Source organism: Pristiophorus japonicus, unplaced genomic scaffold, assembly GCF_044704955.1.
Source record: "Pristiophorus japonicus isolate sPriJap1 unplaced genomic scaffold, sPriJap1.hap1 HAP1_SCAFFOLD_160, whole genome shotgun sequence".
NCBI classification, from domain to species: Eukaryota; Metazoa; Chordata; class Chondrichthyes; family Pristiophoridae; genus Pristiophorus; species Pristiophorus japonicus.
Genome location: NW_027251278.1, coordinates 443,332 through 469,836, shown reverse-complemented (window position 1 = coordinate 469,836; position 26,505 = coordinate 443,332). Strand labels below are relative to the sequence as shown.

Sequence of the window (26,505 nt, the reverse complement as noted above, 5' to 3'; positions counted from 1 at the left end):
AATATACAGTCCCGAGTGTGATGGACAGAGGGTAATGGTGCAGTACAGCATAATATACAGTCCCGAGTGTGATGGACAGAGGGGAACTGTGTCGTACAGGATAATATACAGTCCCAAGTGATGTGCAGAGGGTAACGGTGCAGTAAAGGATAATATACAGTCCCGAGTGTGATGGACCGAGGGGAACTGTGTAGTACAGGATAATATACAGTCCCGAGTGATGGACAGAGGGTAACGGTGCAGTACAGGATAATATACAGTCCCGAGTGATGGACAGAGGGTAACGGTGCAGTACAGGATAATATACAGTCCCGAGTAATGGACAGAGTGTAACGGTGTAGTACAGGATAATATACAGTCTAGAGTGTGATGGACAGAGGGTAATGGTGCAATACAGGATAATATACAGTCCCGAGTGTGATGGACAGAGGGGAACTGTGTAGTACAGGATAATATACAGTCCCGAGTGATGGACAGAGGGTAACGGTGCAGTACAGGATAATATACAGTCCTGAGTGATGGACAGAGGGTAATGGTGCAGTACAGGATAATATACAGTCCCGAGTGTGATGGACAGAGGGTAACGGTGCAGTACAGGATAATATACAGTCCCGAGTAATGGACAGAGTGTAACGGTGCAGTGCAGGATAATATACAGTCCCAAGTGTGATGGACAGAGGGTAACGGTGCAGTACAGGATAATATACAGTCCCGAGTGATGGACAGAGGGTAACGGTGCAGGACAGGATAATATACAGTCCCGAGTAATGGACAGAGTGTAACGGTGCAGTACAGGATAATATACAGTCCCGAGTGTGATGGACAGAGGGTAACGGTGCAGTACAGGATAATATACAGTCCCGAGTGTGATGGACAGAGTGTAACGGTGCAATACAGGATAATATACAGTCCCGAGTGTGATGGACAGAGGGTAACGGTGCAGTACAGGATAATATACGGACCAGAGTGTGTTGGACAGAGGGTAACGGTGCAGTACAGGATAATATACGGACCAGAGTGTGTTGGACAGAGGGTAACGGTGCAGTACAGGATAATATACAGACCAGAGTGTGTTAGACAGAGAATAATGGTGTAGTACAGGATAATATACAGTCCCGAGTGTGATGGACAGAGAATAACGGTGCAGTAAAGGATAATATACAGTCCCAAGTGTGATGGACAGAGGGTAACGGTGCAGTACAGGATAATATACAGTCCCAGGTGTGATGGACAGAGGGGAACGGTGCAGTACAGGATAATATACAGTCCCAGGTGCATTATACACACAGTCCAAAGCATGTTACGCGTGGGATAGTGTACAGTGCAGGTACAGGACTGCATATAGCCCCGTGTATTAAACACAGGAATAACCATGCAGCACAGTATATCACCCCACAACCCGCCTCATGAACCACAGCATTCCTCCAATAAACCTTGTTCCATGATGACCCTGCTCTGTCCCTCTCCGCACTGTGACCCTGCTCACTCTCACTGTGACCCCGCTCACTCTCACAGTCACCCCGCTCACTCTCACTGTCACCCTGCTCACTCGCAGTGACCCCGCTCACTCTCACACTGTGACCCCGCTCACTCTCACAGTGACCCCGCTCACTCTCACTGTGACCCCGCTCACTCTCACTGTGACCCCGCTCACTCTCACAGTGACCCCGCTCACTCTCACAGTGACCCCGCTCACTCTCACTGTGACCCCGCTCACTCTCCACACTGTGACCCCGCTCACTCTCACTGTGACCCTGCTCACTCTCACACTGTGACCCTGCTCACTCACACTGTGACCCTGCTCACTCTCACTGTGACCCCGCTCACTCTCACTGTGACCCCGCTCACTCTCACAGTGTGACCCCGCTCACTCTCACTGTGAACCTGCTCACTCTCACACTGTGACCCTGCTCACTCTCACTGTGACCCCGCTCACTCTCTCACTGTGACCCCGCTCACTCTCACTGTGACCCCGCTCACTCTCACACTGTGACCCCGCTCACTCTCACACTGTGACCCTGCTCACTCTCACTGTGACCCCGCTCACTCTCACAGTGTGACCCCGCTCACTCTCACAGTGTGACCCCGCTCACTCTCAGTGTGACCCCGCTCACTCTCACAGTGTGACCCCGCTCACTCTCACAGTGTGACCCTGCTCACTCTCACTGTGACCCTGCTCACTCTCACTGTGACCCCGCTCACTCTCACACTGTGACCCCGCTCACTCTCACTGTGACCCTGCTCACTCTCACAGTGTGACCCCGCTCACTCTCACAATGTGACCCTGCTCACTCTCACTGTGACCCTGCTCACTCTCACTGTGACCCCGCTCACTCTCACACTGTGACCCCGCTCACTCTCACACTGTGACCCCGCTCACTCTCACTGTGACCCTGCTCACTCTCACTGTCACCCTGCTCACTCGCAGTGACCCCGCTCACTCTCACACTGTGACCCCGCTCACTCTCACTGTGACCCTGCTCACTCTCACTGTGACCCCGCTCACTCTCACACTGTGACCCCGCTCACTCTCACACTGTGACCCCGCTCACTCTCACTGTGACCCTGCTCACTCTCACTGTCACCCTGCTCACTCGCAGTGACCCCGCTCACTCTCACACTGTGACCCCGCTCACTCTCACTGTGACCCCGCTCACTCACACTGTGACCCTGCTCACTCTCACACTGTGACCCCCCTATCTCACTGTGACCCCGCTCACTCTCACACTGTGACCCCGCTCACTCTCACACTGTGACCCCGCTCACTCTCACACTGTGACCCCGCTCACTCTCACACTGTGACCCCGCTCACTCTCACTGTGACCCCCCTATCTCACTGTGACCCTGCTCACTCTCACACTGTGACCCCGCTCACTCTCACTGTGACCCTGCTCACTCTCACTGTGACCCCGCTCACTCTCACACTGTGACCCCGCTCACTCTCACACTGTGACCCCGCTCACTCTCACTGTGACCCTGCTCACTCTCACTGTCACCCTGCTCACTCGCAGTGACCCCGCTCACTCTCACACTGTGACCCCGCTCACTCTCACTGTGACCCCGCTCACTCACACTGTGACCCTGCTCACTCTCACACTGTGACCCCCCTATCTCACTGTGACCCCGCTCACTCTCACACTGTGACCCCGCTCACTCTCACACTGTGACCCCGCTCACTCTCACACTGTGACCCCGCTCACTCTCACACTGTGACCCCGCTCACTCTCACACTGTGACCCCGCTCACTCTCACTGTGACCCCCCTATCTCACTGTGACCCTGCTCACTCTCACACTGTGACCCCGCTCACTCTCACACTGTGACCCCGCTCACTCACTGTGACCCCGCTCACTCTCACACTGTGAGCCCGCTCACTCTCACTGTGTGAATGGACACTGCTCTCAGTGCTGTAGTTTGGTGAGTGTGAATCCGATGATTGGAGGACGACAGACATGTGTCTGATGCTGAGATTAGATTTGAGGAGATCAGCGGGTGATGAGCTTAAGCTTGAGACGGCCATCTGAAATGATTGTTTGAGAGGTTTTGCGTTCTTCTGGTGGCTGTGGAAATAGTGCGAGGCTTTTCTGGACTCGGCCCTGTCAACGTGTAATAATCTGACACACTCGCTCAGCAGTGTACCCCTCAGTGTGACGGTTACAATAAACGGCTAACACCGCAGTGTGGGATTACTGACAGGAAACGCTCGTTCAGAGAGTGGGCATAGGGGAATGGGAACCTCAACCCCGACACCCCACCCTGTCACCCCTAACCCCGTCAGTCACCCCGACCCCTTCGCCCCCCCGACCCCATAACCCATTCCCCTGTGCCCTCTCTCTCTCCCTCAGTCCCATTCCCCTGTGCCCTCTCTCTCCCTCAGTCCCATTCCCCTGGGCCCTCTCTCTCCCTCAGTCCCATTCCCCTGTGCCCTCTCTCTCTCCCTCAGTCCCATTCCCCTGGGCCCTCTCTCTCCCTCAGTCCCATTCCCCTGTGCCCTCTCTCTCCCTCAGTCCCATTCCCCTGTGCCCTCTCTCTCCCTCAGTCCCATTCCCCTGTGCCCTCTCTCTCCCTCAGTCCCATTCCCCTGTGCCCTCTCTCCCTCCCTCAGTCCCATTCCCCTGTGCCCTCTCTCTCCCTCAGTCCCATTCCCCTGTGCCCTCTCTCTCCCTCAGTCCCATTCCCCTGTGCCCTCTCTCCCTCCCTCAGTCCCATTCCCCTGTGCCCTCTCTCCCTCCCTCAGTCCCATTCCCCTGTGCCCTCTCTCCCTCCCTCAGTCCCATTCCCCTGTGCCCTCTCTCCCTCAGTCCCATTCCCCTGTGCCCTCTCTCTCCCTCAGTCCCATTCCCCTGTGCCCTCTCTCTCCCTCAGTCCCATTCCCCTGTGCCCTCTCTCTCCCTCAGTCCCATTCCCCTGTGCCCTCGCTCTCCCTCAGTCCCATTCCCCTGTGCCCTCTCTCTCCCTCAGTCCCATTCCCCTGTGCCCTCGCTCTCCCTCAGTCCCATTCCCCTGTGCCCTCTCTCTCTCCCTCAGTCCCATTCCCCTGTGCCCTCTCTCTCTCGCCCTCAGTCCCATTCCCCTGTGCCCTCTCTCTCTCCCTCAGTCCCATTCCCCTGTGCCCTCTCTCCCTCAGTCCCATTCCCCTGTGCCCTCTCTCCCTCAGTCCCATTCCCCTGTGCCCTCTCTCTCCCTCAGTCCCATTCCCCTGTGCCCTCTCTCTCTCTCTCCCTCAGTCCCATTCCCCTGTGCCCTCTCTCTCTCCCTCAGTCCCATTCCCCTGTGCCCTCTCTCTCTCCCCCTCAGTCCCATTCCCCTGTGCCCTCTCTCTCCCTCAGTCCCATTCCCCTGTGCCCTCTCTCCCTCAGTCCCATTCCCCTGTGCCCTCTCTCCCTCAGTCCCATTCCCCTGTGCCCTCTCTCCCTCAGTCCCATTCCCCTGTGCCCTCTCCCTCCCTCAGTCCCATTCCCCTGTGCCCTCTCTCTCTCCCTCAGTCCCATTCCCCTGTGCCCTCTCTCTCTCCCTCAGTCCCATTCCCCTGTGCCCTCTCTCTCTCTCCCTCAGTCCCATTCCCCTGTGCCCTCTCTCTCCCTCAGTCCCATTCCCCTGTGCCCTCTCTCTCTCCCTCAGTCCCATTCCCCTGTGCCCTCTCTCTCTCTCCCTCAGTCCCATTCCCCTGTGCCCTCCCTCTCTCTCCCTCAGTCCCATTCCCCTGTGCCCTCTCTCTCTCAGTCCCATTCCCCTGTGCCCTCTCTCTCTCAGTCCCATTCCCCTGTGCCCTCTCTCTCTCCCCCTCAGTCCCATTCCCCTGTGCCCTTTCTCCCTCCCTCAGTCCCATTCACCTGTGCCCTCTCTCCCTCAGTCCCATTCCCCTGTGCCCTCTCTCTCCCTCAGTCCCATTCCCCTGTGCCCTCTCTCCCTCCCTCAGTCGCATTCCCCTGTGCCCTCTCTCTCCCTCAGTCCCATTCCCCTGTGCCCTCTCTCTCCCTCAGTCCCATTCCCCTGTGCCCTCGCTCTCCCTCAGTCCCATTCCCCTGTGCCCTCTCTCTCCCTCAGTCCCATTCCCCTGTGCCCTCTCTCTCTCTCTCTCTCCCCCCCTCAGTCCCATTCCCCTGTGCCCTCTCTCTCTCCCTCAGTCCCATTCCCCTGTGCCCTCTCTCTCTCCCCCTCAGTCCCATTCCCCTGTGCCCTCTCTCTCTCCCTCAGTCCCATTCCCCTGTGCCCTCTCTCTCTCCCTCAGTCCCATTCCCCTGTGCCCTCTCTCCCTCAGTCCCATTCCCCTGTGCCCTCTCTCCCTCAGTCCCATTCCCCTGTGCCCTCTCTCCCTCAGTCCCATTCCCCTGTGCCCTCTCTCTCTCCCTCAGTCCCATTCCCCTGTGCCCTCTCTCTCTCCCTCAGTCCCATTCCCCTGTGCCCTCTATCTCTCCCTCAGTCCCATTCCCCTGTGCCCTCTCTCCCTCAGTCCCATTCCCCTGTGCCCTCTCTCTCTCTCCCTCAGTCCCATTCCCCTGTGCCCTCTCTCTCTCCCTCAGTCCCATTCCCCTGTGACCTCTCTCTCTCTCCCTCAGTCCCATTCCCCTGTGCCCTCTCTCTCCCGCAGTCCCATTCCCCTGTGCCCTCTCTCTCTCCCTCAGTCCCATTCCCCTGTGTCCTCTCTCCCTCAGTCCCATTCCCCTGTGCCCTCTCTCTCTCCCTCAGTCCCATTCCCCTGTGCCCTCTCTCTCTCTCCCTCAGTCCCATTCCCCTGTGCCCTCTCTCTCCCTCAGTCCCATTCCCCTGTGCCCTCTCTCTCCCTCAGTCCCATTCCATGTGCCCTCTCTCTCTCCCTCAGTCCCATTCCCCTGTGCCCTCTCCCTCAGTCCCATTCCCCTGTGCCCTCTCTCCCTCAGTCCCATTCCCCTGTGCCCTCTCTCCCCCTCAGTCCCATTCCCCTGTGCCCTCTCTCCCTCAGTCCCATTCCCCTGTGCCCTCTCTCCCTCAGTCCCATTCCCCTGTGCCCTCTCTCTCCCTCAGTCCCATTCCCCTGTGTCCTCTCTCTCTCCCTCAGTCCCATTCCCCTGTGCCCTCTCTCTCCCTCAGTCCCATTCCCCTGTGCCCTCTCTCTCCCTCAGTCCCATTCCCCTGTGCCCTCTCTCCCTCAGTCCCATTCCCCTGTGCCCTCTCTCTCTCCCTCAGTCCCATTCCCCTGTGCCCTCTCTCTCCCTCAGTCCCATTCCCCTGTGCCCTCTCTATCTCCCTCAGTCCCATTCCCCTGTGCCCTCTCTCTCTCTCAGTCCCATTCCCCTGTGCCCTCTCTCCCTCAGTCCCATTCCCCTGTGCCCTCTCCCTCCCTCAGTCCCATTCCCCTGTGCCCTCTCTCTCCCTCAGTCCCATTCCCCTGTGCCCTCTCTCTCCCTCAGTCCCATTCCCCTGTGCCCTCTCTCCCTCAGTCCCATTCCCCTGTGCCCTCTCTCCCTCAGTCCCATTCCCCTATGCCCTCTCTCTCCCTCAGTCCCATTCCCCTGTGCCCTCTCTCTCCCTCAGTCCCATTCCCTATTATTGCCGAGACCATTTAAAAGTTTTCTTTCAAAGATATGCCCAGTTTCGTAATGAATTCTGCTTCCAGATGAAAACTAAGCGAAATCAGGCAGCGGTGCAGTGAGTGAGTGCGATTGATGCGGGCGCCTGGTGGTGTGCTGTGGTGTGATCGCTCACTCTGTCTCACTCACTCTGTGCGTCTCACCAGTGCAGGAGTGAGTCAGTGAGGAGTGAGAAGCGCTTGCCTCCTGACCTCGCTGCTGTGACTGTGAGGATTAGAGACAGCAGATTGCAGCAATCACTGGGGCTCGAGACTCACACCATTATCTTGCCGCTGGCTGGCTCTCGCCGGCCAGCTCTCTCCCTTTGGTTGCAGGGACCTGAGATCTAGCCCTGGTGGTGCGATTGTAGGCATCAGCTGATGGGCTCGGCTGGGGAGTGGAGCCAGTCCCAGGGCAGGCCGTGTGCAGCCTCCTGTAGCTGAATGTCGCCCTCCTCTGTCGGCACGGCGATGGGCTGTCAGTCCTGGACAGAGGCTTGTTCCTGGGGGAGGCGCTTAGGCTCCTGGCCTGGAAGACGGGGCCTCTCGGGGGACCCCCAGGGCTGGAGGTGCGCAGCGATGCGCGCAGGGGTCCGGGGCTCACTGGAGGGGGCACGGGCTGCTTTATCCGAAACTCGATCTCCGCACTCGGGCTCGGGCTCGAACTCCCGGAACATTTACCCACAAATAGCCTGCAACAGAAACCCAGAGTGAGTGGGAGCAAGTCAGAGGGGGGAGAGTCACGGGGTACGGGGGGGGGTGGGTCACAGGGTACAAGGGGGGGGGGGGGGAGTTACAGGGTACGAGGTGGGGTGGAGTTACAGGGTACGGGGCGGGGTCACAGGGTACGGGGGGGTCACAGGGTACGGGGGGGGGAGTTACAGGGTACCGGGGGGGTGGGGTTACAGGGTACGGGGGGGAGTTACAGGGTACGGGGGGCTGGGGGTACTGGGGTGAGTGGGGGTACAGAGGGGCGTACGGGTGGATACGGTGTACGGGAGGGGTGAGGGGGTTACGGGGAGGTACTGGGGTGGGAGTATGGGTGGGGGGTATGGTTATGGAGGGGTAGGGCTATGGTTACGAGGGGCAACAGGGGGGGTACGGTGGGTGGCCTGGTTATGGGGGATACGGGGGATGGGTATGGGGTGAGAGGTATGGGGGTGTACAGGGTGGGGTGCGGTTAAGGAGGGGATGGCGGGGGAACGGGGTATGGGAGATACTGGGGTTGGTACAGGGGGAGGCGGTACAGAGGGGACAAGGGGTGTTATGGGGAGGGGCGGGGTGGGGCCGGGGGGTACTGGGGAGAGTACAGGGGGTGGTACGGGGGATGGGGGGGTAAAGGGAGTATGGAGTCGGTATGGGGGGTACAGGGGGTACATGGGTGGGTACGGGGGGGATGGTGTGGGTATAGAGGTACAGGGGGTATGAGGGGAGGGGTGGGGTACGGGGTACAGGGGGTATGAGGGGTGGGGTACGGGGGTACACGGGGTATGAGGGGTGGGGTACGGGGTACACGGTGTATGAGGGGTGGGGTACAGGGGTACACAGGGTACGAGGGGTGGGGTATGGGGTACGGGGGTACACGAGGTATGAGGGGTGGGGTATGGGGTACGGGGGTACGAGGGGTGGGGTTCGGGGATACACGGGGCGGGGAGATCAGTGAATACAGCACTATGCGAGGGACAGGACACGCAGGATTATGGTTGGGTTTTACGAGTTGAAGAGATGTGGCTAACGCTGGCCATCCCCAGTGACCCTGAGGGTGGTGTGGGACTGGAGTCACGTGTAGGCCAGGACAGGCCGGGACAGCGGGTTCCTTTCCCTGAAGGGAGATTACAACAACAACAGTAACAACTTGCATCAACACAGCGCCTTGAATGTAGTAAAACATTCAGGGCGCTTCCCAGGAGCGATTCTCAAACAGAATTTGACACCGAGCCACAGAAGGAGATATTTAAGAAAGGAGGGAGAGAGAAAACGGGGAACTACAGACCAGTTAGCTTGACATTAGCAGTCGGGAAAATGCTGGAGTCTATTATTAAGGACGTGATAACAGGGCACTTAGAAAATAATGACAGGATTGGTGAAAGGGAAATCCTGTTTGACAAATCTGTTTTGAGGATGTAATGAGCAGGGTGGATAAGGGGGAACCAGTGGATGTGGTATATCTGGATTTCCAGAAGGCATTTGAAATGGTGCCACATAAAAGGTTATTGAACACAATTATAGCTCCTGTGATTGGGGGTAATATACTAGCATGGATTGAGGATTGGTTAACGGACAGAAAACAGAGATTTGGAATAAACGGGTCATTTTTGGGTTGGCAGACTGTAACTAGTGGGGTGCCATAAGAACCTAAGAAATAGGAGCTGCAGTAGGCCGTTTGGCCCCTCGAGCCTGCTCCATTGTATAAGACCATGGCTGATCTGATCATAGCCTCTGCTCCACTTCCCCACCCACTCCCCATAATCCCTTATTCCCTTATTGTTCAAGAAACTGTCCATAATCTATATCAATGATTGGGATGAGGGGACCAAGTGTAATATATCCAGGTTTGCTGATGATACAAAGCTTGGTGAGAATGTAAGTTGTGAGGAAGATGCAAAGAGGCTTCAATGGGATATAGACAGGCTGAGTGAGTGGGCAAGAACATGGCAAATGGAATATAATGTGGAGAAATGTGAAGTTATCCACTGTGGTAGGAAAACTAGAAAAGCAGAGTATTGTTTAAACGGTGAGGGATTGGGAAATGTTGGTGTTCAGAGGGACCTGGGTGTCCTTGTACACCAATCACTGAAAGTTAACCTGCAGGTACAGCAAGCAATTCAGAAAGCAAATGGTATGTTGGCCGTTATTACAGGAGGGTTTGAGTATTTGAATTCAGAAACTTAAGGAAAGGTAACTTCGATGGTATGAGGCGTGAATTAGCTAGAATAGACTGGCGAGTGATGCTTAAAGGGTTGATGGTGGATAAACTATGGCAAACATTTAAAGATCACATGGATGAACTTCAGCAATTGTTACATCCCTGTTTGGAGTAAAAATAAAACGGGAAAGGTGGCTCAACCGTGGCTAACAAGGGAAATTAAGGATCGTGTTAAATCCAAGGAAGAGGCACATAAATTGGCCAGAAAAAGCAACAAACCTGGGAACTGGGAGAAATTTAGAATTCAGCAGAGGAGGACAAAGGGTTTAATTAAGAGGGGGAAAATAGAGTACGAGAGGAAGCTTGCAGGGAACATAAAAACTGACTGCAAAAGCTTCTATAAATATGTGAAGAGAAAAAGATTAGTGAAGACAAACGTAGGTCCCTTGCAGTCGGATTCAGGTGAATTTATAATGGGGAACAAAGAAATGGCAGACCAATTGAACAAATACTTCGGTTCTGTCTTCACGAAGGAAGACACAAATAACCTTCCGAATGTACTAGGGGACAGTGGGTCTAGTGAGAAGGAGGAATTGAAGGATATCCTTATTAGGCTGGAAATTGTGTTAGGGAAATTGATGAGATTGAAGGCCAATAAATCCCTGGGGCCTGATAGTCTGCATCCCAGAGTACTTAAGGAAGTGGCCCTAGAAATAGTGGATGCATTGGTGATCATTTTCCAACAGTCTATCGACTCTGGATCAGTTCCAATGGACTGGAGGGTAGCTAATGTAACACCACTTTTTAAAAAAGGAGGGAGAGAGAAAGCGGGTAATTATAGACCGGTTAGCCTGACATCAGTAGTGGGGAAAATGTTGGAATCAATTATTAAAGATGAAATAGCAGCACATTTGGAAAGCAGTGACAGGATCAGACCAAGTCAGCATGGATTTATGAAAGGGAAATCATACTTGACGAATCTTCTGGAATTTTTTGAGAATGTTACTAGTAGAGTGGACAAGGGAGAACCAGTGGATGTAGTGTATTTGGACTTTCAAAAGGCTTTTGACAAGGTCCCGCACAAGAGATTGGTGTGCAAAATTAAAGCACATGGTATTGGGGGTAATGTACTGACGTGGATAGAGAACTGGTTTGCAGACAGGAAGCAGAGAGTCGGGATAAATGGGTCCTTTTCAGAATGGCAGGCAGTGACTAGTGGAGTGCCGCAGGGCTCAGTGCTGGGACCCCAGCTCTTTACAATATACATCAATGATTAAGATGAAGGAATTGAGTGTAATATCTCCAAGTTTGCAGATGACACTAAGCTGGGTGGCAGTGTGAGCTGTGAGGAGGATGCTAAGAGGCTGCAGGGTGACTTGGACAGGTTAGGTGAGTGGGCAAATGCATGGCAGATGCAGTATAATGTGGATAAATGTGAGGTTATCCACTTTGGGGGCAAAAACACGAAGGCAGATTATCTGGATGGTGGCAGATTAGGAAAAGGGGAGGTGCAACGAGACCTGGGTGTCATGGTTCATCAGTCATTGAAAGTTGGCATGCAGGTACAGCAGGCGGTGAAGAAGGCAAATGGTATGTTGGCCTTCATAGCTAGGGGATTTGAGTATAGGAGCAGGGAGGTCTTACTACAGTTGTACAGGGCCTTGGTGAGGCCTCACCTGGAATATTGTGTTCAGTTTTGGTCTCTTAATCTGAGGAAGGACGTTCTTGCTATTGAGGGAGTGCAGCGAAGGTTCCCCAGACTGATTCCCGGGATGGCAGGACTGACATATGAGGAGAGACTGGATCGACTGGGCTTGTATTCACTGGAGTTTAGAAGGATGAGAGGGGATCTCATAGAAACATATAAAATTCTGACGGGACTGGAGAGGTTAGATGCAGGAAGAATGTTCCCGATGTTGGGGAAGTCCAGAACCAGGGGACATAGTCTTAGGATAAGGGGTAAGCCATTTAGGACCAAGATGAGGAGAAACTTCTTCACTCAGAGAGTTGTTAATCTGTGGAATTCCCTGCCGCAGAGAGTTGTTGATGCCAGTTCATTGGATATATTCAAGAGGGAGTTAGATATGACCCTTACAGCTAAAGGAATCAAGGGGTCTGGAGAGAAAGCAGGAAAGGGGTACTGAGGGAATGATCAGCCATGATTTTATTGAATGGTGGTGCAGGCTCGAAGGGCCGAATGGCCTACTCCTGCACCTGTGTAACAGGCTCGAGGGGCTGAATGGCCTCCTCCTGTTCCTGTGTAACAGGCTCGAAGGGCCGAATGGCCTACTCCTGCACCTGTGTAACAGGCTCGAGGGGCTGAATGGCCTCCTCCTGTTCCTGTGTAACAGGCTCGAAGGGCCGAATGGCCTACTCCTGTTCCTGTGTAACAGGCTCGAGGGGCTGAATGGCCTCCTGTTCCTGTGTAACAGGCTCGAGGGGGGTGAATGGGCCTCCTCCTGTTCCTGTGTAACAGGCTCGAGGGGCTGAATGGGCCTCCTCCTGTTCCTGTGTAACAGGCTCGAGGGGCTGAATGGGCCTCCTCCTGTTCCTGTGTAACAGGCTCGAGGGGCTGAATGGTCCTCCTCCTGTTCCTGTGTAACAGGCTCGAGGGGCTGAATGGCCTCCTCCTGTTCCTGTGTAACAGGCTCGAGGGGGGTGAATGGGCCTCCTCCTGTTCCTGTGTAACAGGCTCGAGGGGCTGAATGGGCCTCCTCCTGTTCCTGTGTAACAGGCTCGAGGGGCTGAATGGGCCTCCTCCTGTTCCTGTGTAACAGGCTCGAGGGGCTGAATGGCCTCCTCCTGTTCCTGTACATGTTTCTCCAGCCGTGAGCCACACTCCTCCCCCCCAGTAATCGGGTTGATGTGCAGAGCTAATCGAGTGTCTGAGTAGGATGTGGGTCAGCGATACGGCAGCAATTTAAGAGATGAATTAAATTAGCAGTGCAGCAGTCACAAGGGGCAGCCTGCCTGTGTTGGGCAGCAGGGAGGCATATTCCAGCATCAGGCCCTCGTGTGTCACATTTACCCACAGCTTCCGAAAGGATTCTCCGATTCGTTGCTTTCAAAATCTTCTCAAATGACCTCGCCCCTCCGCAATAGTGCGGACAGTCTTGCAGTATCCATCTGGAGTGACCCAATATAGTCTGTACTGGCAGCATATTCCACCCTGGGGCCTCACAGCATGAGGCTGTGGCACTGGGCCCTGCTCCCGGAGCCTGCCCTGTGGGACTGGGCCCTGCCCCCGGGGCCTGCCCTGTGGGACTGGGCCCTGCCCCCGGAGCCTGCCCTGTGGGACTGGGCCCTGCCCCCGGAGCCTGCCCTGTGGGACTGGGCCCTGCCCCCGGAGCCTGCCCTGTGGGACTGGGCCCTGCCCCCGGAGCCTGTCCTGTGGCACTGGGCCCTTCCCCCGGAGCCTGCCCTGTGGGACTGGGCCCTGCCCCCGGAGCCTGCCCTGTGGCACTGGGCCCTTCCCCCGGAGCCTGCCCTGTGGGACTGGACCCTGCCCCCGGAGTCTGCCCTGTGGGACTGGGCCCTGCCCCCGGAGCCTGCCCTGTGGCACTGGGCCCTTCCCCCGGAGCCTGCCCTGTGGGACTGGGCCCTTCCCCCGGAGCCTGCCCTGTGGGACTGGGCCCTGCCCCCGGGGTCTGTGCTGTGGGACTGGGCCCTGCCCCCGGGGCCTGCCCTGTGGGACTGGGACTGGGTATTTAGGGCGGGGGGAGAGTGGGCGGGGGGGAGAGTGGGCGGGGGGAGAGTGGGCGGGGGGAGAGTGGGCGGGGGGAGAGTGGGCGGTGGGGAGAGGGAGAGGGGGGAGAAAGAGTGGGCAGTGGGGAGAGTGGGCGTGTGTCCGATGGGCAGCGTATGGGGAGGGGGAGAGTGGGCGAGGTGTGGGGGGGGGGGGTGGGGAGAGTGGGCAGGGTGTCCGATGGGCAACGTGTGGGCGGTGGGGAGAGGGGGGAGGGGGAGAAAGAGTGGGCAGTGGGGAGAGTGGGCGGGGGGAGAGTGGATGTGTGTCCGATGGGCAGCGTGTGGGCAGGGGGGAGAATGGGCAGGGGGGTGTGTGTCCGATGGGCAGTGTGTGGGCAGGGGGGGGGGGGGTGGGGAAAGAGTGGGCAGTGGGGAGAGTGGGTGTGTGTCCGATGGGCAGCGTGTGGGGAGGGGGGGAGAGTGGGCGGGGTGGGGAATGTGGGCAGGGGGAGAATGGGCAGGGGGGTGTGTGTCCGATGGGCAGCATGTGGGCAGGGGGGAGAGTGGGCAGGGGGGGGTGTGTCCGATGGGCAGCATGTGGGCAGGGGGGAGAGTGGGCAGGGGGGGGTGTGTGTCCGATGGGCAGCGTGTGGCAGTGGTTCCCCCAGGGATCGGGACAGGGCCCCAGCCTCTCTCTCTATTTATCAATGCCTCAGATGAAGGAACAGTGAGCCGTATATCCACGTTTGCCCCAAGACCCCGGGGTTGGGAGCCACAGTAAGCAGTGGGGACGGGGCAGGAAGTTACAAAGGGACATGGATGGATTCAGTGAGTGGGTAAACATGTGTCAGGTTAGTGTGGGGAAGGGTGAGCTGATCCACCGTGGACCCCAGAACCATCAATCAGAGTGTTTTCTACATGGCCAGAAGCTGGGAACTGTGGAGGAGCCGAGAGATTGCCGCGTGCCAGGACAGGAATCACAACACTGGTGGACAGGGAGGATATATCGGCTTCGGAGGGGGAGCAGTGCAGATTCACCAGAACGATACCGGGGCTAAAAGGGTTAAAGTATGAGGAGATGGTGCACAGACTGGGATTGTATTCCCTCGAGTTTAGAAGATTAAAGGCTGGTTGAATTGCAGAGCCTGATATGAGGAGAGCAGTTGATGGGGTGGATGGAGAGAAACGCTTTCCTCGGGTGGGGGCAGCCCAGGACAAGGGGGCAGAACATTACAATCAGAGCCAGGCCGTTCCGGGGTGCTCAGGAAGCACTTCTTCACACAAAGGGCTCTGGGAATCGGGAACTCTCTCCCTGTGGTGTCAATTGAAAATGTCAATACTGAGATGGCTGGATGTGTGTTGGGTAAGGGTATTAAAGGTTACAGAACCAAGGCTCATAGACGGAGCTAAGATACAGATCAGCCGTGATGTGATTGAATGCGGGAAGAATGTTCCCGATGTTGGGGAAGTCCAGAACCAGGGATCACAGTCTAAGGATAAGGGGTAGGCCATTTAGGACTGAGATGAGGAGAAACATCTTCACTCAGAGAGTTGTTAACCTGTGGAATTCCCTGCCGCAGAGAGTTGTTGATGCCAGTTCATTGGATATATTCAAGAGGGAGTTAGATGTGGCCCTTACGGCTAAAGGGATCAAGGGGTATGGAGAGAAAGCAGGAAAGGGGTACTGAGGGAATGATCAGCCATGATCTTATTGAATGGCGGTGCAGGCTCGAAGGGCCGAATGGCCTACTCCTGCAACTATTTTATATTTCTAAGACTGGGAAGCTTTTAAAAGCCAGCAAAGAATGACTAAAAAAATGATTAAGAGAGAGAGGATAGACGATGAAAGTAAACTAGCACGAAATATAAAAACAGATAGCAAGAATTTCTATTGGTACATAAAAAGGAAAAGAGTGGCTAAAGTAAATGTTGGTCCCTTAGAGGATGAGACCGGGGAATTAGTAATGGGGAACATGGAGATGGCAGAAACTCTGAACAAATATTTTGTATCAGTCTTTACGGTATGGCCTCCTCCTGTTCCTGTGTAACAGGCTCGAGGGGCTGAATGGCCTCCTCCTGTTCCTGTGTAACAGGCTCGAGGGGCTGAATGGCCTCCTCCTGTTCCTGTGTAACAGGCTCGAGGGGCTGAATGGGCCTCCTGTTCCTGTGTAACAGGCTCGAGGGGCTGAATGGGCCTCCTGTTCCTGTGTAACAGGCTCGAGGGGCTGAATGGCCTCCTCCTGTTCCTGTGTAACAGGCTCGAGGGGCTGAATGGCCTCCTCCTGTTCCTGTGTAACAGATTCGAGGGGCTGAATGGGTCTCCTCCTGTTCCTGTGCTTACCTGCGTGTGGCCGGAGGCTGCGATGGGCTTGTGTTTGGGGAACCGTGTGGCGGGGGTGTCTTTACAGGGGTGATAGGTCGTGGGATCTTGCTCCTGCTGCCCACTGCCCGCCCCAGCCTGGTGGAGGGAGACTGGGCCTCGCCCCCTTTGCCTGCTCGGTTGAGGGAGCTGTCGGAGTTCGTGTCCTCCTCGGAGGCTGTGGCTGGTGAGCTCCCCGAGCCTGGTCTCCGGCCTTCCGCCGAGGAGGCAGACGAGGAGACCAGCGAGGACAGGTGCATCAATCGGCTCTGCTTCTTGTCGATCAGTAGGCGGGCCAGGTCCAGGTGCCTGGCCCTCCTGTGGGTCAGGCGGTCCTTGAGCGAGAGAGACGCTGAATTGTCCGACCCCGTGTCTTCCTCCGACATCAGGACGGGAATTCGACTCTTGCACTGGTACCTTGCTGGTGCCCTGCGCTCTGCATGGTCAGTCACTGGTCTGCTGCCTTCTCCATCTGTCCCATGGCTGGGCTCCGGGTCAGCAGGGTGGCTGGTGGCCACAAGGCCTCCAGGCTCAGGCTCGGGCTCCCCTGTCCGTTCCAGCAAGTCCTCTGCGGTTCTCAGCCCGTTCAGGGCTCTGGTCTCTGCCGCTTGGGCCCGGGCCTGGGGCTGGGGGAGGGCAGGAACCTCGGCCTCTCCCTCCACCAAGGACCAGTTCCCATTCTCCGGCTCGCGGGGCTGGAAGAACTCGTAGTGGTCCTGGGGCAGCAGCTGTCCACTGGACGACATGACGTTGAGGTGCGTCTTCTCGGCGATGTGGAGAAAGGTCCGCTCGACCTTGGTGAAGGGGCAGGAGGTTGCCGCGGCGATGGGGCAGGGGGGCTTGGCTTCCGACTTGATGACGGAGGAGAGGGTGCCTGGCTCGGAGACGTCCAGCTGACTGCCCAAAGGCTGCGGCCTCTCGCTCTGAGGGGTCACTGCGGCCAAGGTGCCCAGGTCAGTGTCGGGCGCCAAGTCACCGGCGGTGGGCGATTTGTGAACATCGCCCGGTGAGAACAGCACCAGCGTTTTCGATCCTTCCTCCAGCTCGGGTTCACCGTCTGCCCCCGACACGCGACCCCGCCCCTCCCTCTGGTCCTCAGCCAGGAGTGTGGAGGGAGCAGCTTCCTGACTGCACTCTGTGCTCTTCCCACTCCGCTCGCTGCTCGACTCGCTCTCCATCCCTCCCTCGCTCCGCTCCTTCGCTCCCTCGCTCTGCCCCGTCTCTCCCTCGCTCCGCTCCTGCGCTCCCTCGCTCCGCTCCTCCTCCCTGTGGAAGCGCCCTGACTCCAGGTCGAATGTGGCGGTGTAGACCACGCTGGAGAAATCCACCCGCCTGGGCCGCTGCTGAAACTCTCTCTCGCTGTCAGTGTCTCTGGCGGGCACGGCCCGACCAATGGGCAGAGCTCTCAGCCGTGAAGGCCAAGGGAGCTCTCCCACCACCACCGATGGGATCCCGTCCAGTTCATCCGCTTTGGGGAACAGCGCCTGAAATCAAGAGACATATTATTTATTAAATGTTCCCTGCACTCGAATCCTGCGCTCCTGCGAACTTCACCAACAAGGAACGTTAGGTGGCCATTCCTTGTGTTCATTCCCGGGATGTGGGCATCGCTGGCAAGGCCGGCATTTATTGCCCATCCCGGTTTGCCCCAGAGAGGATGGTGGACCTGCTCATTGACCTGAGTAACTTGCTGGGGCACTGAAGGTTCATTGATATCGGTGTGGGAAAAGTGACACATGCGTATCAGAGCAGGGGGGGGCGTGGGACTGTAACTGGGCCGGGGGGGGGGGGGACTGTAACTAGGCCGGGGGGGGCGTGGGACTGTAACTGGGCCGGGGGGGGCGTGGGACTGTAACTGGGCCGGGGGGGGGGGGGACTGTAACTAGGCCGGGGGGGGCGTGGGACTGTAACTGGGCCGGGGGGGGGGGGGACTGTAACTAGGCCGGGGGGGGCGTGGGACTGTAACTGGGCCGGGGGACTGTAACTGGGCCGGGGGGGGGGGGGGGGGGCGGGGGACTGTAACTGGGCCGGGGGGGGGGGGGACTGTAACTAGGCCGGGGGGGGCGTGGGACTGTAACTGGGCCGGGGGGGGGGGGGACTGTAACTAGGCCGGGGGGGGCGTGGGACTGTAACTGGGCCGGGGGACTGTAACTGGGCCGGGGGGGGGGGGGGGGGCGGGGGACTGTAACTGGGCCGGGGGGGGGGGGGGGGGCGCGGGAACTCTAACTGGGGGGGGGGGCGGGTGGGGGCGTGGGGCGACTGTAACTGGGGGGGGGGGGGGCGACTGTAACTGGGTCTGGGGGATAGATTGAGGATTGGTTAACGGACAGAAAACAGAGAGTAGGAACAAACGGGTCATTTTCAGGTTGCCAGGTGTAACTAGTGGGGTATAACAAGAACATCAGATATAGGAGCAGGAGTTGGCCATTCGGCCCCTCGAGCCTGCTCCGCCATTCAATACGATCATGGCTGATCTGATCATGGACTCAGCTCCACTTCCCCGCCCGCTCCTCATAACCCTCGACTCCCTTATCGCTCAAACATCTGTTTACAATCTATATCAATGACCTGGATGAAGGGGCCGAGTGTAAGGTATCCAGGTTTGCTGATGATACAAAGCTCGGTGGGACAGTAAGCTGTGAGGAGAACACAAAGTGTCTGTAAAGGGATATAGACAGACTGAGTGAGTGGGCAGTGAGGTGGCAGATGAGAGTATAATGTAGGGAAATGTCAGGTTAGTCACTTTGGTAGGAAGCATAGAAAAACAATATGTTTTAAATGGTGAGAAACGTTTAAATGTTGGTGTTCAGGAGATGTGGGTGTCCTTGTACAGGAAACACAGAAAGTGAGCATGCAGGTACAGCAAGCAATAAGGGAGGCAAATGGCGTGGTGTCCTTTACTGCAAGGGGGGTTGGAGTGTAACAGTAAGGAAAGTCTTGCTACAACTGTACAGGGCCCTGGTGAGACCACACCTGGAGTACTGCGTACAGTTTGGGTCTCCGTATCTAAGGAAGGATATGGGTGCAGTGCAGTGCAGCTTCATTGACTGAGTCCTGGGATGGGAGGGCTGTCCTTTGTGTAGATTGGGCCGATACTCTCTGGAATTTAGGAGAATGAGAGGTGATCCCAGGTGAAACATACAAGATTCTGAGGGGGATTGACAGGGTAGATGCTGAGAGAATGTTTCGCCCTGGCTGGAGGGTCTACAACCAGGGGTCACAGTCTCAGGATATGGGGTCGGTTATGAGGAGAAATTTATTCATAGAATAGAACCACAGAAATTTACAGCACGGAAGGAGGCCATTCGGCCCATCGTGTCCGTGCCGGCCGACCAAGAGCTACCCAGCCTAATCCCACTTCCCAGCTCTGGGTCCGTAGCCCTGTAGGTTACGGCACTTCAGGGGCACATCCAGGTACTGTTTAAATGTGGGGAGGGTTTCTGCCTCTACCACCCTTTCAGGCCGTGAGTTCCAGACCCCCACCTCCCTCTGGGTGAAGACATTTCCCCTCAAAACCTCCCCCCAATTACTTTAAATCTATGCCCCCTGGTTGTTGACCCCTCTGCCAAGGGAAACAGGTCCTTCCTATCCACTCTATCCAGGCCCCTCATCATTTTATACACCTCAGTCAGGTCTCCCCTCAGCCTCCTCTGTTCCAAAGAAAACAACCCCAGCCTATCCAATCTGTCCTCATAGCCAAAATTCTCCACTCCCGGCAACATCCTGGTAAATCTCCTCTGTACCCTCTCCAGTGCAATCACATCCTTCCTGTAATGTGGTGACCAGAACTGCACGCAGTACTCCAGCTGTGGCCTAACCAGTGTTTTACACAGTTCAAGCATAACCTCCCTGCTCTTGTATTCCAAGCCTCGACTAATAAAGGCAAGTATTCCATATGCCTTCTTAACCACCTTATCTACCTAGCCTGCTACCTTCAGGGATCTGTGGACCTGCACTCCAAGGTCCCTTTATTCCTCTACACTTCTCAGTGTCCTACCATTTAATGTGTATTCCCTTTCCTTGTTAGCCCTCCCCAAATGCATTACCTCACACTTCCCCGGATTAAATTCCATTTGCCACTGTTCTGCCCACCTGACCAGTTCATTGATATCTTCCTGCAGTCCACAGCTTTCTTCTTCATTATCAACCACAGCCGGTTTTTGCATCATAGAAACATAGAAAATAGGTGCAGGAGTAGGCTATTCGGCCATTCGAGCCTGCACCACCATTCAATAAGATCATGGCTGATCATTCCCTCAGTACCCCTTCCCTGCTTTCTCTCCATACCCCTTGATTTCTTTAGCCATAAGGGCCATATCTAACTCCCTCTTGAATATATCCAATGAACTGGCATCAACAACTCTCTGTGATAGAGAATTCCACAGGTTAACAACTCTCTCAGTGAAGAAGTTTCTCCTCATCTCAGTCCTAAATGGCCTACCCCTTATCCTAAGACTATGTCCCCTGGTTCGAGACTACCCCAACATCGGGAACATTCCTCCCGCATCTAACCTGCCCAGTCCCGTCAGAATCTTCTATGTTTCTATGAGATCCCCTCTCATCCTTCTAAACTCCAGTGTATAAAGGCCCAGTTGATCCAGTCTCTCCTGATATGTCAGTCCAGCCATCCCAGGAATCAGTCTGGTGAACCTTCGCTGCACTCCCTCAATAGCAAGAACATCCTTCCTCAGATTAGGAGACCAAAACTGAACACAATATTCCAGGTGAGGCCTCACCAAGGCCCTGTACAAATGCAGTAAGACCTCCCTGCTCCTATACTCAAATCCTCTCGCTATGAAGGCCAACATATCATTTGCCTTCTTCACTGCCTACTGTACCTGTATGCCAACTTTCAGTGACTGATGGACCATGACACCCAGGTCTCATTACATCTCCCCTTTTCCTAATCTGCCGCCATTCAGATAATATCTGAATGGCGGGGAGAGAAGGCAAAAAAGTAGAAAGAAATCAAAAGGTGACGTCACAGCCAAGCGGGTAAGTGATTGGTGAGTAGCTTTACTTTTTCTTTTTTATATTAGTGAGTAACCTGTTAACAGTGTTGTCACCAATTTAAGTGTATCTAAGGGTTAAGTCATGGCAGGAGAGCTCGGTCACGTGATATGCTCCTCCTGTACCATGTGGGAACTCAGGGACACTTCCGGTGTCCCTGACGACCATGTGTGCGGGAAGTGTATCCGCCTCCAGCTCCTGACAGACCGCGTTGCGGAATTGGAGATGAGGGTGGATTTACTCTGGAGCATCCACGATGCTGAGAATGACGTGAGTAGCACGTGTAGCGAGTTGGTCTTACCGCAGGTGAAGGGTCCACAGCCAGATAGGGAATGGAAGACCAACAGGAAGAGCAGTGCAAGGAAGGTAGTGCAGGGGTCCCCTGTGGTCATCCCCCTGCAAAACAGATACACTGCTTTGGGTACTGTTGAGGGGGATGACTCATCAGGGGAGGGCAGCAGCAGCCAAGTTCATGGCACCGTGGCTGGCTCTGCTGCACAGGAGGGCAGGAAAAAGAGTGGGAGAGCAATAGTGATAGGGGATTCAATTGTAAGGGGAATAGATAGGCGTTTCTGCGGCCGCAACCGAGACTCCAGGATGGTATGTTGCCTCCCTGGTGCAAGGGTCAAGGATGTCTCGGAGCAGGTGCAGGACATTCTAAAAAGGGAGGGAGAACAGCCAGTTGTCATGGTGCACATTGGTACCAACGACATAGGTAAAAAAAAAAGGGATGAGGTCCTACGAGACGAATTTAAGGAGCTAAATTAAAAAGTAGGACCTCAAAAGTAGTAATCTCGGGATTGCTACCAGTGCCATGAGCTAGTCAGAGTAGGAATCGCAGGATAGCGCAGATGAATATGTGGCTTGAGCAGTGGTGCAGCAGAGAGGGATTCAAATTCCTGGGGCACTGGAACAGGTTCTGGGGGAGGTGGGACCAGTACAAACCTGCACCTGGGCAGGACTGGAACCAATGTCCTACGGGGAGTGTTTGCTAGTGCTGTTGGGGAGGAGTTAAACTAAAATGGCAGGGGGATGGGAACCAATGCAGGGAGACCGAGTGAAACAAAAAGGAGACAAAAGCAAAAGACAGAAAGGAGATGAGTAAAAATGGAAGGCAGAGAAACCCAAGGCAAAAAACAAAAAGGGCCACTGAATATAAAGGGGCTGCAGGAGGGGTCAAAACTAAAAATCATGGTTTAAAAACTAGGATTAAAACACTCTACCTAAATGCACGCAGCATTCGAAATAAAGTAAATGAGTTGACGGCACAAATCATTACAAATGGGTATGATTTGGTGGCCATTACAGAAACGTGGTTGCAGGGTGGCCAAGACTGGGAATTAAACATACAGGGGTATCTGATGATTCGGAAAGATAGACAAGAAGGGAAAGGAGGTGGGGTAGCTCTGTTAATAAAAGATGATATCAGGGCAGTTGTGAGAGACGATATTGGCTCTAATGAACAAAATGTTGAATCATTGTGGGTGGAGATTAGAGATAGTAAGGGGAAAAAGTCACTGGTGGGCATAGTTTATAGGCCCCCAAATAATAACTTCACGGTGGGGCGGGCAATAATCAAGGGAATAATGGAGGCATGTGAAAAAGGAACGGCAGTAATCATGGGGGATTTTAACCTACATATCGATTGGTCAAATCAAATCGCACGGGGTAGCCTGGAGGAGGAATTCATAGAATGCATACGGGATTGTTTCTTAGAACAGTATGTTACAGAACCTACAAGGGAGCAAGCTATCTTAGATCTGGTCCTGTGTAATGAGACAGGAAAAATAAACGATCTCCTAGTAAAAGATCCTCTGGGAATGAGTGATCACAGTATGGTTGAATTTGTAATACAGATTGAGGGCGAGGAAGTAGTGTCTCAAACGAGCGTACTATGCTTAAACAAAGGGGACTACAGTGGGATGAGGGCAGAGTTGGCTAAAGTAGACTGGAAACACAGACTAAACGGTGGCACAATTGAGGAACAGTGGAGGACTTTTAAGGAGCACAACAAAAATATATTCCAGTGAAAAAGAAGGGTGGTAAGAGAAGGGATAACCAGCCGTGGATAACCAAGGAAATAAAGGAGAGTATCAAATTAAAAACCAATGCGTATAAGGTGGCCAAGGTTAGTGGGAAACTAGAAGATTGGGAAAATTTTAAACAACAGCAAAGAATGACTAAAAAAGCAATAAAGAAAGGGAAGATAGATTACGAAGGTAAACTTGCGCAAAACATAAAAACAGATAGTAAAAGCTTTTACAGATATATAAAACGGAAAAGAGTGACTAAAGTAAATGTTGGTCCCTTAGAAGATGAGAAGGGGGATTTAATAATGGGAAATGTGGAAATGGCTGAGACCTTAAACAATTATTTTGCTTCGGTCTTCACAGTGGAAGACACAAAAACCATGCCAAGAATTGCTGGTCATGTGAATGTGGGAAGGGAGGACCTGGAGACAATCACTATCACTAGGGGGGTAGTGCTGGACAGGCTAATGGGACTCAAGGTAGACAAGTCTCCTGGTCCTGATGAAATGCATCCCAGGGTGTTAAAAGAGATGGCGGAAGTTATAGCAGATGCATTCGTTATAATCTACCAAAATTCTCTGGACTCTGGGGAGGTGCCAGTGGATTGGAAAGCAGCTAATGTAATGCCTCTGTTTAAAAAAGGGGGCAGACAAAAGGCAGGTAACTATAGGCCGGTTAGTTTAACATCTGTAGTGGGGAAAATGCTTGAAGCTATCATTAAGGAAGAAATAGCGGGACATCTAGATAGAAATAGTGCAATCAAGCAGACGCAGCATGGATTCATGAAGGGGAAATCATGTTTAACTAATTTACTGGAATTCTTTGAGGATATAACGAGCATGGTGGATAGAGGTGTACCGATGGATGTGGTGTATTTAGATTTTCAAAAGGCATTCGATAAGGTGCCACACAAAAGGTTACTGCAGAAGATAGAGGTACGTGGAGTCAGAGGAAATGTATTAGCATGGAGAGAGAATTGGCTGGCTAACAGAAAGCAGAGAGTTGGGATAAATGGGTCCTTGTCGGGTTGGAAATCGGTGGTTAGTGGTGTGCCACAGGGATCAGTGCTGGGACCACAACTGTTTACAATATACATAGATGACCTGGAAGAGGGGACAGAGTGTAGTGCAACAAAATTTGCAGATGACACAAAGATTAGTGGGAAAGCGGGTTGTGTAGAGGACACAGAGAGGCTGCAAAGAGATTTAGATAGGTTAAGCGAATGGGCTAAGGTTTCGCAGATGGAATACAATGTCGGAAAGTGTGAGGTCATCCACCTTGGGGAAAAAAAAAACAGTAAAAGGGAATATTATTTGAAAGGGGAGAAATTACAACATGCTGCGGTGCAGAGGGACCTGGGGGTCCTTGTGCATGAATCCTAAAAAGTTAGTTTGCAGGTGCAGCAGGTAATCAGGAAGGCGAATGGAATGTTGGCCTTCATTGCGAGAGGGATGGAGTACAAAAGCAGGGAGGTCCTGCTGCAACTGTACAGGGTATTGGTGAGGCCGCAACTGGAGTACTGCGTGCAGTTTTGGTCACCTTACTTAAGGAAGGATATACTGGCTTTGGAGGGGGTACAGAGACAATTCACTCGGCTGATTCCGGAGATGAGGGGGTTATCTTACGATGTTAGATTGAGTAGACTGGGTGTTTACTCGTTGGAGTTCAGAAGGATGAGGGGTGATCTTATAGAAACATTTAAAATCATGAAAGGGATAGACAAGATAGAGGCAGAGAGGTTGTTTCCACTTGTAGGGGAGACTAGAACTAGGGGGCACAGCCTCTAAATATGGGGGAGCCAATTTAAAACCGAGTTGAGAAGGAATTTCTTCTCCCAGAGGGTTGTGAATCTGTGGAATTCTCTGCCCAAGGAAGCAGTTGAGGCTAGCTCATTGAATGTATTCAAGTCACAGATAGATAGATTTTTAACCAATAAGGGAATTAAGGGTTATGGGGAGAGGACGGGTAAGTGGAGCTGAGTCCACGGCCAGATCAGCCATGATCTTGTTGAATGGCGGAGCAGGCTCGAGGGCCTACTCCTGTTCCTAATTCTTATCATGTTTTTATATTCTGTCTTCGTGTTTTTGACACTAAAGTGGATAACCTCACATTTATCCACATTATACTGCATTTGCCCACTCACCTAACCTGTCCAAGTCACCCTGCAGCCTCTTAGTGTCCCCCTCACTGCTCACACCCCCACCCAGTTTAGTGTCATCTGCAAACTTGGAGATATTACACTCAATTCCTTCATCTAAATCGTTAATATATATTGTAAAGAGCTGGGGTCCCAGCACTGGGCCCTGCGGCACTCTACTAGTCACTGCCTCCCATTCTGAAAAGGACCCGTTTATCCCAACTCTCTGCTTCCTGTCTGCCAACCAGTTCTCTATTCACGTCAATATATTACCCCCAATACCGTGTGCTTTAATTTTGCACACCAATCTCTTGTGCGGGACCTTGTCAAAAGCCTTCTGAAAGTCCAAATACACCACATCCACTGGTTCTCCCTTGTCCACTCCTCTGGTTACATCCTCAAAAAATTCCAGAAGATTTGTCAAGCATGATTTCCCTTTCATAAATCCATGCTGACTTGCATCGATCCTGTCACTGCTTTCCAAATGCGCTGCTATTTCATCTTTAATAATTGATTCCAACATTTTCCCCACTACTGATGTCAGGCTAACCGGTCTATAATTACCCGTTTTCTCTCTCCCTCCTTTTTAAAAAAGTGGTGTTACATTAGCTACCCTCCAGTCCATAGGAACTGATCCAGAGTCGATAGAGTGTTGGAAAATGATCCACTATTTCTAGAGTCACTTCCTTAAGTACTCTGGGATGCAGACTATCAGGCCCCGGGGATTTATCAGCCTTCAATTCCATCAATTTCTCTAACACAATTTCCCGCCTAATAAGGATATCCTTCCGTTCCTCCTTCTCACTAGACCCTCGGTCCCCTAGTATATCCGGAAGGTTATTTGTGTCTTCCTTACTGAAGACAGAACCAAAGTATTTGTTCAACTGGTCTGCCATTTCTTTGTTCCCCATTATAAATTCACCTGATTCTGACTGCAAGGGACCTACGTTTGTCTTCACTAATCTTTTTCTCTTCACATATCTATAGAAGCTTTTGCAGTCAGTTTTTAAGTTCCCTGCAAGCTTACTCTCATACTCTATTTCCCCCCTCCTAATTAAACTCTTTGTGCTCCTCTGCTGAATTCTAAATTTTTCCAGTCCTCAGGTTTGCTGCGAACTTCTTAATCATATCCCCTATATTCAAGTCTAAATCATTGATATATACCACAAAAAGCAAGGGACCCAGTACTGAGCCCTGCGGAACCCCATTGGAAACAGCCTTCATAAGAACATAAGAATTAGGAACAGGAGTAGGCCATCTAGCCCCTCGAGCCTGCTCCGCCATTCAACAAGATCATGGCTGATCTGGCCGTGGACTCAGCTCCACTTACCCGCCCGCTCCCCGTGACCCTTAATTCCCTTATTGGTTA

The 26,505-nt window shown here is 53.8% G+C and overlaps 1 protein-coding gene across 1 annotated transcript in view; it reads right to left on the bottom strand.

The window, feature by feature from the left end:
* Window positions 1–7,005: 7,005 nt before the first annotated feature.
* The window catches only part of LOC139243075 (tau-tubulin kinase 1-like), an 89,484-nt gene continuing 69,984 nt past the window's right edge, over window positions 7,006–26,505 (bottom strand). Inside the window, 2 exon segments of the mRNA XM_070870669.1 lie at window positions 7,006–7,739; window positions 15,942–17,443. Coding sequence (XP_070726770.1) covers window positions 7,331–7,739; window positions 15,942–17,443 — 1,911 coding nt within the window. The 3' untranslated portion in view covers window positions 7,006–7,330.